General features: G+C 44.5%; 1 protein-coding gene across 1 annotated transcript in view; it reads right to left on the bottom strand.

The window, feature by feature from the left end:
- Positions 1 to 13,455, bottom strand: part of HPS5 (HPS5 biogenesis of lysosomal organelles complex 2 subunit 2) — a 484,255-nt gene that overhangs the window by 197,711 nt on the left and 273,089 nt on the right. The window contains exon 11 of the mRNA XM_085648054.1: positions 8,596 to 8,754. Coding sequence (XP_085504180.1) covers positions 8,596 to 8,754 — 159 coding nt within the window. The remainder of the gene's footprint in view (positions 1 to 8,595; positions 8,755 to 13,455) is intronic.

Here is a 13,455-nt window from a genome sequence, read left to right on the forward strand (position 1 = left end):
TGCTCATGACGGAACGGTTCCGTCATGACTCCGCCCAGTTGCGTTGTCCCCCCGCACAGGCGGGGAAACAGCGCCGTGTGGGCGGAGCGGCCGCCAACGGTCGTGGCATGACGGAACCGTTCCGTCATGAGCACACGGCAACCGTGGCTCATGACGGAACGGTTCCGTCATGAGCGGGGAAGGGGTTAAGCATAATTGCTCTAATCCTTTTTTTATGATTCTCCTGAAGAAGCTGCAATATCTCTTGTATCTCCTTTGCTAAAACATATATATGAGATTGCTTTTGCCCTTTTCAAGTTTTTACTCCTCACTGCATCTAAGAGTTTGCTTCCGTTTTCTGGTGAGGTACATTAGTTGCACCTAGGTTCTGTGACCTTCTTATTGTTGTCACTAATAATTAACCTGATACAACATGACTTTTGTGACGAGGCCCTGTATTTTTGCTCGTTTCTAGGTGTACCTGCCTCACTGGTAGCTGGGGTTTGGAAGACCTTTCTACCCTGATGCAAGACATTTGAAAGCATAAGCATATACTGACTTTTCGTTTGCAAAGAATGTTGTGTTTCTAATCATAAACATGCTCCCTTGTCCTCCAGCTCCATCTGAACCCTGAAGGTACCTCTTTTGAACACTGCATTATACAAAGACACATCAGCTTTGTTTGTTAGTACTTGAGCAAGTCTATCTGTGATTCAGGTGAGTCTGCATGTAAATGTTCCCAAATATGTTTCTCCTTTAAACCTATTGGAATCATGTTCTTTATGATCTGACTGCCATAGCATCGCCACGTGTCTTATCTGCTTCATTTGTTTTATGGGTACAGAGTGGGGATGGCACTGGAGTGGCTGTATTTTACATCACCCTTTCACTTTCTCTTGGTCATTATGCCCCTTTAAAAAGTATCTTATAAGACGTGAGGTCTCACTGAATTGTTCATTCTTATTCTGTTATTTCTTTTCGATTATTCCTTGGTGTAAAGGTTTTCGGTTAAATTTGGACTCAGTCAATTTCGAAGTTGCATTGTAGGACTTGGCCCTTTTTACATGGTCATCCCAGAACATTTTGCTTTCCTCCGGTATTTTTTCTGACCTTTCGTTGGTGGTTTTAGGAATGTGGGCACTTTATCACTGCTGTGCAGTGCTAAAGTGCATATGCTTTCTATGGTAAACTTGGTAAGATTGTTCTACACCGGTTTGGCATATTTGATTTACCTGTCAGTCCCTTGTACAGTGGTATCTCAGATACCCAGGGCCAGTAAATTAAATGCTACAAAAGTAGTATGGTATAATTAAATACTAGGTTGTTGCATTCAATAGTGACTGGATGGCGTCCATTGCTGCTGGGTCAACATAATCACTAAAAAGGTATTTACAGCAGGGAACAATTCAACATTAATTGCCCTTGTAGTCTAGCTATGTGTACCCAGTAGCCAACAACCTTTCTAGTAGAAACACAAAAGTAGTATGGTATAATTAAAATACTAGGTCGTTGGATTCAATAGTGACTGGATTTTACCTGAATGCATTTCCATTTATCTTCTATGTATATATTGAATGTATTTTCATTTAAGTTGTGTGTATATATGGTCTTGGCCAAATTGATTGTTTAGTACATGTAAAGGAGTGTGAAGGTGGTGTGTCTGATGGATAGACATGCTTTACAAATGAAATGAATCAATCCAATAAAAGTTTTAAAAGAGAAGCTAATAAATGCTCAAGAGCATTCGAATAAGCAAATGATCCTAGGCTGTAAAATTCATTTCAGCAATAGAAAAGTGATGGTTGGGTTCTCTCTTTGTTACTTAATTATTCTGGCCCTACCCAGCGGCCCTAGGAACAAACCCCCTTGTGTCTTCAACTGGTGGGATTGCAGCGCTGCTTGCGCCACAAGCCAAAGTGGCTTTTCAAACCTGTCTCAGGCCTCTGCCATTGCAGGGTCTGCTCACGCAGTTTACTGAAGCTGTGACGTGGCACATAAAGTGGTTGCCACGTCCGTGATTCCTCTTTTACCACATATCAGTCACCCCTAAGTTAGACCCTAACTAGCCCTATGGGCAGGGTGCGGTGTAGGTAAAAATTAGGACATGTGCCTTAACTGTGTGGCATGTCCTGGTAGTGACAAACAGCCAATTTGGCTGCCCTCTTGTAGGAATGCATTGGGGATTCCCTGATATGTGCTTCAATGGTAATTCCTGACATGAGAGGAGTAGTGTGATCAAGTTTGGTATGTTTGGAATAGTGGTGATAAATGCAGCGTACTGGTGTTCGCAGATTTATTAACACTATTTCAGAAATGCCACTTTTAGAAGTAGGCATTTCTGTGTGCTAGGTGTCTTTGTGCCTGCCTGATGTGTGTATTGACTGTCTGGCATTTTTTTTATTAAAGGAGCCAGGGTGTGTTGCATCCCCCGCCCCGGATTTGGTGCGCTAGAAACTGGGGTCATTCTTGGTAGGGTAAGGCCGGGGAAAGACCTCGACGGAGGCCCCCACTCCTCACTAAGAGGAGTAATGTTAATAATCCCCCAATGGGAAGGAACCACTCAGAACTACCGCGCAGTCCAGGTGGTGAGCGCAGAGGCGCTGGGACTGCCGATTGGGGGCCATTGGGCTCTCTGGGATATCATGGCATATTGTGCAGTTATGTTTATGCCTCAGAGGAGCATGACGTGTTGTGGAAATGATGCACTGCACTACTCATGATTGTATGCATAATGTACTATGCTGGGTACTGCTACTGATGGTTTATGCCTAATGTGTTCATGATAGGTGTACCCTTACCAATAGTTACTGGTTGTCTTCACTAACTGTGAGTTGTGATTTTATGACAGTGGCCAGATTGGCTCTGTGGTGTATATAATCCCTGTAAAGTCGTACCAGGTGGCACAGTGTATATATGTGATTATGTTCTAATGTGTTTTATGGATAATACAAAGGCTAATTTGTTTTTGATAACCAATTTTATTGATTTAAAGAACAAAAGCATTAACGGCACAAGACATTTTTCAATTATACAAGTCGTTACCGCAGAAGATAATTTGGAATAGAGACAGATTACTGGTTGAGCGAGCCACCGTTACATAAGAACATTACATATGTGTACAGAAGTGCGCTTTGGTACATTTATTCCAGTTGATTTAGCCATTTGCCCCAGACCCTGTTGTACTTGGTTGGGCATCCGCGAGCCTCAAATAAGGGTTCTTCCTGAAAGGCACACCAATCCACTTCTTGGCGCCATTTTGCTATGCTTTGGGGTTTATCCTGCGCCCAGGTACCTGCAATATCCCGTTTGGCCACCGCAACTGCCGTCCCATGGAATAGTCTGTCTGATCTAGAGCCATCTAGGCCATCCATTACCCCAAGGATAAGACGTATGGGATCGTGGGGGACCGGCCAGAACCAAGACCTGTGTGAGTTCCAATTCTATTGCTGACCAGTACAGGGCAAGGTTTGGGCATGTCCAAATCATGTGATAAAAAGCTGCCGGTGCTTGGCCGCAGCCCGTACAATTTGGGGAGCGACGCACCCCTGGCTTATATAGGCGAGCTGGGGTGAGGTAGGCTGCGTGCAGATAGTATAGCTGAATGAGGCGAAGTTTGGCTGAGGTTGTGATGGTTTTGGGAGCTATAAGGGTGTCACGCCAATCCTCCTCCTCCAGGGAGCCCAGCCATCCCTCCCAGCGGGCACCGAGTGAATCAAGGGTTGCCAGGCCGTTGTTGACCAGGGTACGGTATATTCGAGACTCCCCTCCCCAATGTTCCCCATCATGACCTGAGCTTCTAGCAGGCTTAATTTGGGGAGTGATGTGCCTGTTGAGATGTGCGCGTTGAGGGCAGGACGAAGTTGGAAATATTTATAAAATTGTGTGGTGTGGAGGGTGTAGCATTTCTGCAGGTCTTGGAATGCCCTAATGTAGTAGCCTACCCAAACGTCCCCTAATAGTGATATCCCTATGCGATCTCATTGTCTGAATCCCGTGAGGGTCACCACCTCCCTTAACCACAAGCCTTGCCAGAGAGGCGTATGTTGGCTCAGTCGTTTGTACCATCGTGTGTGCCGCAGGGCCATGCGCCAGGCCACCAGGACCGCTCTGGTTATCGGTGGTATCGCTAACTCCTTTGCCCTGACTAGAGTGATGGTTTCTATCTGGCGTAGATGCATGCCCTAGGCAACCAGAAATCCCCTTTCTAACATGCATCAAGTCCCCTGAGGTCACTTTTGCCAGTTTTCATTTGACTAGGACATGGAAGGTAGCTTTCTTTTAGCAAAAGATTAAACGTTCCCTTCCTTTTTAAACACAGATGATTAAACATGTTAAAAACTAGATCAATTAACTCTTTAAGGTCAATGCTTATCTAAGGCACTGATGCCTTTGATCTTTTCAGCACTGACAAAATGCCATTTGGTGCTTGACTTTTGAATGCCAGAGTCTGAGAATTTTTCCCACTTTGCTTACTCCGGCCCCTGACTGCGTTTTCGTAGCCCTTCTCAATTCCACACAAAAAAGGCTGCCAAAGGCCAATCTCTATGTCACTGCATAGAGCACCCAAGATAGTATCTCTTGAATGTTAAATACTCAGAATTTAAACTTGGAACAAGGAACACACCCCTCAGCCTCCGGATCGTGCAGGAAAATATGAATGACACATATTTTTCTCATTGTGTGACACAAAACGTCTGTGACAAATACGGCAGAAACAAAACGGTGTCCTGTCCCCATACCCATACAAACCCAAAAAGTTGACAGAAAACAGCATAAGCAAATAAATTTATTTTCTACAGCCTAGACCTCTTGATTAAGCACTGTATTAAGAAAGGAGTCCTAGCACAGGACAACTAAAAGAAGGGTGAAACAAAGAAATTACCTATGGCAGAGATAGGCATCCAACTCTTTTGTTAAAAACAAAATGATCTGGGTTGGACATGAGGTAAATTGGAAACACATTTTTGAAAAAACAAGCAACCTCCTTTTGGGGAATAAACTGGAATACAATCTTGCTCTTCTAAAGCATTCTTGACTATCGATTTAGTTGATGTCTGCCGATGCCAAGGATCTTCCAATTCTGTGGAACCACTGGTTGCTTTGAACCAACACACAGCCTACCCTCGTTTTCCAGGTTCATGCATGATGTGCTGCTTCGGTCCAGTTTTTTTTCCACTGAATTCTGAGAATGTTTCCCTTGTTTATTCCATTATACAACAGGTCCACAAAACCTGGAATTCTTAGCGCAAACCTAAAGTACAAGTTGAAGGGATTTGTAATGCGCTCTACCACCAAGCGGTTTCTTGGCGCTGGGACAAAGCCACTTCATGGAGGCACAAGAAGGGAGCTAAGATGGATATGCCAACGAAAAAAGATGAGTTTTAAGGGCTTTGCGGAAGTGAGGGTAGGTGGGGATGGATCTAATGGTGAAAGGAAGTGAGTTCCAAAATAAGGGGGCAAGGGTGGTAAATCTGGAGCTGGCAAATTTTTTTCTCCGATAACGAGGGGTGCTGAGGAGGAATTGGGTAGAAGAGCGGAGGGTTCTAGTGGGAGCATAGATAGTGATCTTTGATGAAATGAAGACTGGAGCCGTGCCGGCCAGTGACATAAATATCAGGCAACCCATCTTAAAAAGGGATCGCTCCAGGATGGGAAGCCAGTGAAGGGTCTTCAAGAGAGGGGTCGTATGATGAAATTTTGGGAGCCTATAGATAAGGCGAGCTGCCTGGTTCTGAATGAGCTGCAGGCGACGGCGCTCATATGCAGGGATTCTGACATATAGGCCGTTGCCGTAATCCAGGCGAGATAGAATCAGAGCCAAGATGATCAGCTTAAGGGCTTCCAATGAGAAGTAGCGGGAGATTTTGCGGATTATTCTGAGGGATAAAAAACAAGATGAGACCACCGAGCTAATCTGAGGGTGCATCGAGAGGTCTTGATTGATTTTAATGCCCAGGGTTTTCACTGACATAGAGGGACGGGGGGGAGATCCAAAAGTGGAGGGCCAAAAAGCAGGAGTCCAGGGGTTAGAAGGACCACCGATGAGAACCAGCTCAGTCTTCTCTGGATTTAATTTAAGTTGATTGAAGTTCATCCAATCATGGATGAACGTCAAGGTAGAACGGAACTTAGAAATAGAATCAGAGGAGAGAGAGAGAGAGATTAAAAATAAGTTGGAGGTCATTGGCATAGTTGAAAGCCGTGACCTACATTTCTTGTAAGGCTGCAATCAGGGGGTAAATGTAAATATTAAAGAGAAGAGGGGAAAGTAAAGAGCCCTGAGGCACCCCGCAAGAAACAGGACAGGCAGAGGCAGAAAAACTTTCTAGTTTGACAGCCTGGGAGCGATCCGTCAAGAAGGAAGTGAGCCAAGCCAAGGCTGAGCCCCGAATGCCGGCGCCCTCGACACGGTCTAAGAGGATGGAATGGTCGACCGTGTCGAAGGCGGCGGACAGGTCGAGGAGGACCAGGGCTTGAGGAGAATTGATGTCAGCACTTCTCCTCAGCTCGTCCAGCACAGAAAGAACGACGGACTCCGTAGAGTGGGCAGGACGGAAGCCAGCCTGATTGGCGGCAAGGAGATGATTTCCTTCAATATAGGAAGAAAGGCAAGAGGTGGTGTGACTCTCCAAAATCTTACTTAAAAAAGGAAGCAGAGAGATGGGCCTGAAATTCGGGAGGAGGGTAGGGTCGGCACCAGTCTTTTTTAAAATAGGAATAACTGTAGCGGCCTTGAATGAATCTGGGACAATACCCTGGGAAAGAGAAGAGTTGAGCAAAGCAAGGGGGGGTCCAGGCAGTTAGAAAAAATCTCCCGCAGAACATGGGCAGGGCAAGGATCCGCTGGCGACCCTGACTTAACCTTCTGCAGGAGAATGAGGAAAGCCTCCTTAGAGATTAGCGGAAAATGGTCAAAAGTGGAAGAGGTGGGCAGTGGGAGGGGGACAGGAAAAAGAAGGAGGAGGTGACGGGATGTGACGTTTGATCGTGACAATCTTCTCAATGAAGCAGTCGTTGAGGGCATTACAAAGGTATTGGGAAGGGATAGGCTTAGGGGCAACTCTGTCGGAGGCTGCAAGTTCATGCACAATGGAGAAAATCTCTTTGGGCTTGTTAGCCACTTGGTGAACTTTCTGGGAAAAGTATTCTAGTTTAGCTGAGAGTATGGCTTTTTTATAGTCCCAAAGGAAGGCCACGTAGCTAGCTTTAAGAGTCGGGCAGTACCTGTGTCTCCAGCGTCGCTCGGCCTGCCTCAACGCAAGTTTCTGATCTTTTAAAGCGTCAGTAAACCATCTGTTTGCGTCATGAGAGCGGCATGTTCTGATACGCTTGGAGGGGGCAATTGAGTCACAGGTAGTGAACAGCCAGCTATTAAGGGCGATCGCTTGGGAGTTAGGGGAAGTGTCAGCTAGTGTAGGGGATGAGGACGCCAAGGAACGACAAAGAGCGGGCATGTCTACACAATTCCAATTGCGAGCAGTAGTGTTTTTAGGGAAAGAGGGATTAGCGGTCACTCTCAAGTCGAGGAAAAAGGATATCAGTGAATGGTCTGACCAGACACAGGGGAGCACCAGGGGGGTGGAAATGGACTGATTAAGGGTCCATACCTGGTCCAGAGTGTGGCCGTGTATGTGGGTGGGAAGGAAAATGTGAGAGATAAAATTCATGCAATGGAGAGTATTGTTAAAGTCTTTAGACATAGGATCTTCGTCAGGATCGCATGGCCAGAAGTTGAAGTCGCCTAATAGTAGTACCGCAGCATTATTTACCACCAGGGTAGCTAATAAATCTTGAATAGCAGGGATGAAGTGAGGCATCGACTGAGGAGGTCGATAGCAAAGGACACAAGTGAGGGGAGTCTCGAGGTTAATAGAGCGAACAATCAGGCAGTCAACTGCTGAGATTGGGGGGAGGGGGAGGATTTGAAACTGAAGGTTGGAGCGGACAATCATTACTACTCCACCCCCATTCTTTCCCTCGGGCGATCAGCGCGAAGGACATAATACGAGGTGGGAAGGGCTGCTAAAATATCAGGCAAAGAGTCAGGAGTAAACCAAGTTTCGGTCAAAAATAGGGCGTCAGGCTTGGAAGTTTCCAAGAGATCAAAAAGCTCTACTTGATGTTTGACCGCGGAGAGAGTGTTGAGGAGGTAAACAGTGGCCAGAGGGGGGGGGGGGGGGGGGGGGGGGGGACGTGTACGGGAAGGGGGAGGCGGATGGAAATGTGACGGCAATGATGCGGATGGGGATGACCTAAGCAAATCGGTCGAAGGGTAGTTGTACAACAGCACACATCGCATTGACCTGGGAAACTTGACAGCTATGCATGGCAGTCACAAACATAGACATTGTTGGCTTGAGGTCAAAGTCATTAGGAGGTTAGGGTGTTTCTGGCACTGCCTATGGTAAAATATCAAAAGTTAAACTTTCAACATGGGGAAATTACCAGATTCAAATACTCAATGGCAGAATAGATAGATACAATTTAGAGTAAGTTCACAATCCACAGGTGCAGCTTTTTACACATTCTGAAAATGGAGGCAATTGGAGTTTTTTAGGGTTTACATTTAACTTAAATATGCAAAAGGTAGGGTCAGCGGTTTTATAAAGAACTTACATGCGATGAAATACTGCTTCTCCGGCTGCTACATGCAGAGTCAAACGGTTCAAGCTTTGTAATCATCTCCTCAAGTTGCTCTATGACATCAGACTGGGCTGTGGGATCCAGCTGAGTTTTCAGGTGTTCCAGTCTTTCTATTGACAAAAGTTTTCTTGCCTACAAAATCAAACCATCACTTTTTAAAATGGTATGTGCATGGTTCTCTAATATTTCCGACTCATGCATTACATGAAAAAGAATGTCGCAATACTTTTATCTAATTTTCTCATTTAATTAGTCTAACTGGCATATCTAATAATTAGCAAGCGTACTAAGGCTCACGTCTGCATAATCCTCTTCCAACATTTCAAAGCTGGCATTTTCACTTCAAGCTCTCTCAGCTTCTTTCATTCCCTTCACATAAAGCAAAACACAAGAAGATGATGGAGGGAGTGCTGAAACTTTTCAGACACTCAACCCCAGTCACAGATCTGGGTTGAATCCATCATCGTTCTTTAGCTCACTTTACCACCCCCGTTCAGACATAGCTATTTGCAAATCAGTCTTGACCCTGTGCTTCATTGGAACAGTCCAGCCCGATCTGCCAAGCCATGTCTTCCCTGGACTGGAAACAAGCATCCTGGGACCGGTTTCTGGCAAACAGCCGTCATCAGGCAGGCTAGCTTGAATCCAGTGGCAAAGTGAGCAAGGGACCCACGTCTGGGCATACCCTGCCATCTTAGGGCGAACAAAGCAAACACAAGGAGATGATGGACGGAGCGCTGAAACTTTTCAGACACTCACCCCTAGTCACAGATCTGGGTTGAATCCATCATCTTCCCTTCACATCAAGATAGTGTATTTTGGTACACCCCAGAGTGCTTTTATTTTTATGTAATAAAGTCAGTGAAACAATTGAATATTCAATATTCAAATCAGAATTTAGAAGGCTCAGTTCATAAGATCTGCTGGTCTTAGTTGCACACAAGGAAAAATTACTTGCGTCTAATATTTCTGGAGTGCAATAGTCTCAACCTTCTTCTCAAAGGCTGTTAGAAGCCTCTTTACCAGAGAATGGGACCGCATCATCTCAATTAGTTATCAAATAACAAGGATTCTCTTCCAAACATAACAAGCTGGGTGTAATAAGGACAGCAATGGGTGTAATGCCAGAAAACCAATATATATATCTCCTACAATTCTTGGCCAGTCGGGAGCCATTAACGATGCCAATACCAGTATCAGTGCCAATACCAGGATGATCACCTATCATCATTCTGTCAAAGCAGGAGTGAGAGAAACCATACATCTCCATTATCAGTACTGAGTCGCTCTTGGGTACAGCAGCTAACAGTTGGGGTGGGGGATCACACAGCCACCCCAGTCCCAGAATATTGAAAAGAAGGCAGGTCCTCATTTCACAAGGCCTATGGCTGACTGACATGTTACAAAGGAAGGTGAGGGTGAAGCAAACCTTTATACGGGCCAGAGTCAAAAAGTGTTTGTCCACCTTTTAGGCCAATCCGGGAGATGCATGTGGACAGAGTCAAACATATCAGCCTCTTATAGTAAATTATTTTAGGATCCTGCAGAGTGAAGTGGTCAGACAGGCTGTCATCTTTGTGCACAGTATTTAGGCCAGGGACAAAAGGGAAATGGGTGCACAAGGCGCACCAGCAGCTCCCTAATGGTAGCCTATTTCCACCCTTTGGACGAAAGTGGGGTTTGGATTGAGAAAGAAAGTGTAGAGTAAGTATCTAGGTCATCTCCTGGTCATATCAAAGAGAGGGAAAAGGGTGAGGAAAGCAAGACATACTAGCAGTTCTCTAAAGGAAGACCTTATTTTCTCTTTTCTAGGAAACTGGGTCCTACTTGGACTGCCCCTAAAATAATTACACTGAAATGAAAGGTATTCTCTTCCTCCAACTTAGGAACTGGTCAACATCCAATTCACCTAGTACATCTACAAAACTAGAGACAATTTCCTACCAACTATATGAATAAATATTCTTCTGGAAACAAAGTTAAAAACATACTTTAATACCTCCTATCTAGATATAAAGGCTCATATCCAGAAAGGCCTATCCCTAATGTAAAATTTAAATACAACATTTCACAGCTTCTGTGCTGGCCTTGCGTATTTATGGGAAGAGCATAACTGTTTAGTTTTTGACCATGGGTCACGTTGGTTCAGGTTTGCATTATGAGCAACGGATATAACCAGTTACACAAGGTCAGCCAAATGTATTACTAATTGCTACATGTCTTGAAGTGGTTAGGCCAGAACTCACATGTCTGACAGGTAGCACCAAGCTCTACATGACACAAAAAGGAAAATTTTATTTACTCTCCATTCTCAAGATCAAGTCATGATGCGTGAAAGGTATAAAACACTGCTGAATTACGGAAAGACAAATCTACAAGGCTCAAGAGTGCCCTCTCAAACATCAAAAGATATTGGGAGTGTGGATGAAATACAGGGGGCACAGAGGGGGCTACTATACTGAAGAGGGGGAAAAACGGGACAGACCGGGTAACAACCAAATTCATTTTCATAGTAAAAATACATATAGATTACATATAGATTACATTATATATATAAATTCTAAAAACAATCTCAATCATCCAAAAACATATAAAGTGATCTTAATGGACACAGGCATATAGGAGTTCAAACTTAATGTCCCCAATTTACAATTTTTATTGATGACATTGCATTTTTTAAGCATTGAATCACATGTATTTATATACGAGATGCTTATTTATGTATGGAATGGGTTATCTCATTCCAACTCGTTGATCTGAAATGATCAATTGATGCAACTTTTATCATTATATTGAAGTTTTACCACTATATTGATTTTAATGATGCATTTGCCAGTCCGTTTTTAAACACTGATTATTTATGTATTAACATGATTATTGTGTTTAAATAATTTTGATGTGTATTGGATGATGTTGATAAATTATTGTATTTATACAATGAATTTTAAGAAAACTGGGGTTGAGAAGACAGACTATGTTAGTAATGGTATGTTTTTCATGGTTACCCAACATCCGTATCATGTGATTTGCACTAGCACTTTAAGTTGGTGAGAGCACTCCCATGGCGTGACATGTGATCAAGGTCTCTGACAGACTGAAACGCGTAATGGCGGAGGTGCAGGGCGCTCCTCAATAAAGAAAAATTTGCACTGATTCCTGGGTCTGCATTCGTCTATTCAAGAAACCGAAAGGTGGCGGAGTAAAGAGATATACATACCGAGCAAGCTTCCTCGGTACACGCAGACCCCTCCTTCAACACAAGGGCTGAACGGCAAGAAGCGCATTTCCGGGTCGCCGGAGATCAAAACTTTTTCTCCCGAAAGGAAGAGCCGTAGCAGCCCCCGGACAGCAAAACAGACCTACCACAGGAGTGGAAGACAGAGACTATGCTCTGTGTCGGAAGACGCGAGCAACGCCAGGAGTCTCCCCAGTAAAGTACTTGCGGAGAGTCCGGAGAAGGAGTGTGACAGGTACGAGCAGCGGTAAACCACCTGATTGCTAGTACCTTACTGAAACACTGCCCATAACATTGCACCATGTCCGCTGACACGCTACGGAGTCGCGAGGCGGCAGCAGCATGTGAAAGGTTTGACAACTCTCCAAGCGGGGAAATGTTAATTAGCTCGCAACTTAGCGCGGTATCAGCTGGTAATTAGAGTACTAAAGAATTGTTCAAGAAATTAGAGAAACTGATGCGAACAGAACAATCGAAGTGGTGGGAGAATAAATCCCTGTCACGATATTAAGAGGTGGGAAGGATCCCAAGGGGTCTAAGAATCATGTTAGCCCCGAGCTGCGAGAACCCCGATTCACTTATGTTGGCAGAGTGGGCTAATAGTAACTTGGAATTCTCGAGGAAATTAGTCCAGATTTTGGTAAAGTATGACATCAGTGACCGGGCGGCGCTTCAGGTTAAAATGTATAAAATCAATGAAGTAATTAGCAAATTGGAAGTGACGGAGGCTTTGCAGAAATTGCAAGATGACATGATGACACGTTTACAAAAAGAAGAGGATATTATAAAGAAGCACAGGGCTTTCAAATTTCAGGGCGATTAAGCTTGACTATGAACAGGGCTGCGTGTTTACTAAGAAATATGACTCTGTCAAACCAGCCAATAGGAACAGTGTCCCTTTAAAATCACAAGCAGGCGGCAATGCGCAGGTTGAGACATCGGACACTGAACTCAGCTCGGCAGTGGAGAGCAAGTCAGAAACAGACCAACCAGGATCAAGTAGCGCGTTGGGGTTTCAAAAGCCATCGCTTGCGCAGGAAGTAGACTACCTCTGGCAAGACAGGAGGCAGATGCTACGCCCACGTGTGCAAAATGTAAAATCAAGCAGCGGAGGAATCAAAAACGACTGGCAAGACGCCAGCATTCCGAACAGCGGCAAAACAAACAGAAAGCCGGACAACAGGGGATTGAGGCGCAAGTAGTGCCAATGATATCAAATGTGGACTTGCGAACTGTAATAAACTTAACAAAAACAACATTAAGTGAGGATGAGAGGAAGATTCTGGCACTGGGGTTATCTTTTAGCCCTAAATCCAACTTTCATTATGCTGAAACGCACGTGGATTTATTTAAGTTTGTGCAGAAATTGAAACTGCGGAAATGTTATCTGATGCAAGGCACGCAAAAACATAAAGCCAATGAAGCATCAATGGCAGTAACTGGCAGCCCCACAGTCTTGACAGCAGGTGACGTAGGGCTCTTAAGAGATCTGGAGCAACACCATGATGAAACAGAAAGTGAAGTGGTTGCCAGTCAAGATAATCCACTGCTGGGAGGTACAACAAAGACTTAATTTAAAGCCAAATCTACCTTCTGTC

The sequence above is a fragment of the Triturus cristatus genome, chromosome 3_2, assembly GCF_964204655.1.
Source record: "Triturus cristatus chromosome 3_2, aTriCri1.1, whole genome shotgun sequence".
Taxonomy (NCBI): Eukaryota; Metazoa; Chordata; class Amphibia; order Caudata; family Salamandridae; genus Triturus; species Triturus cristatus.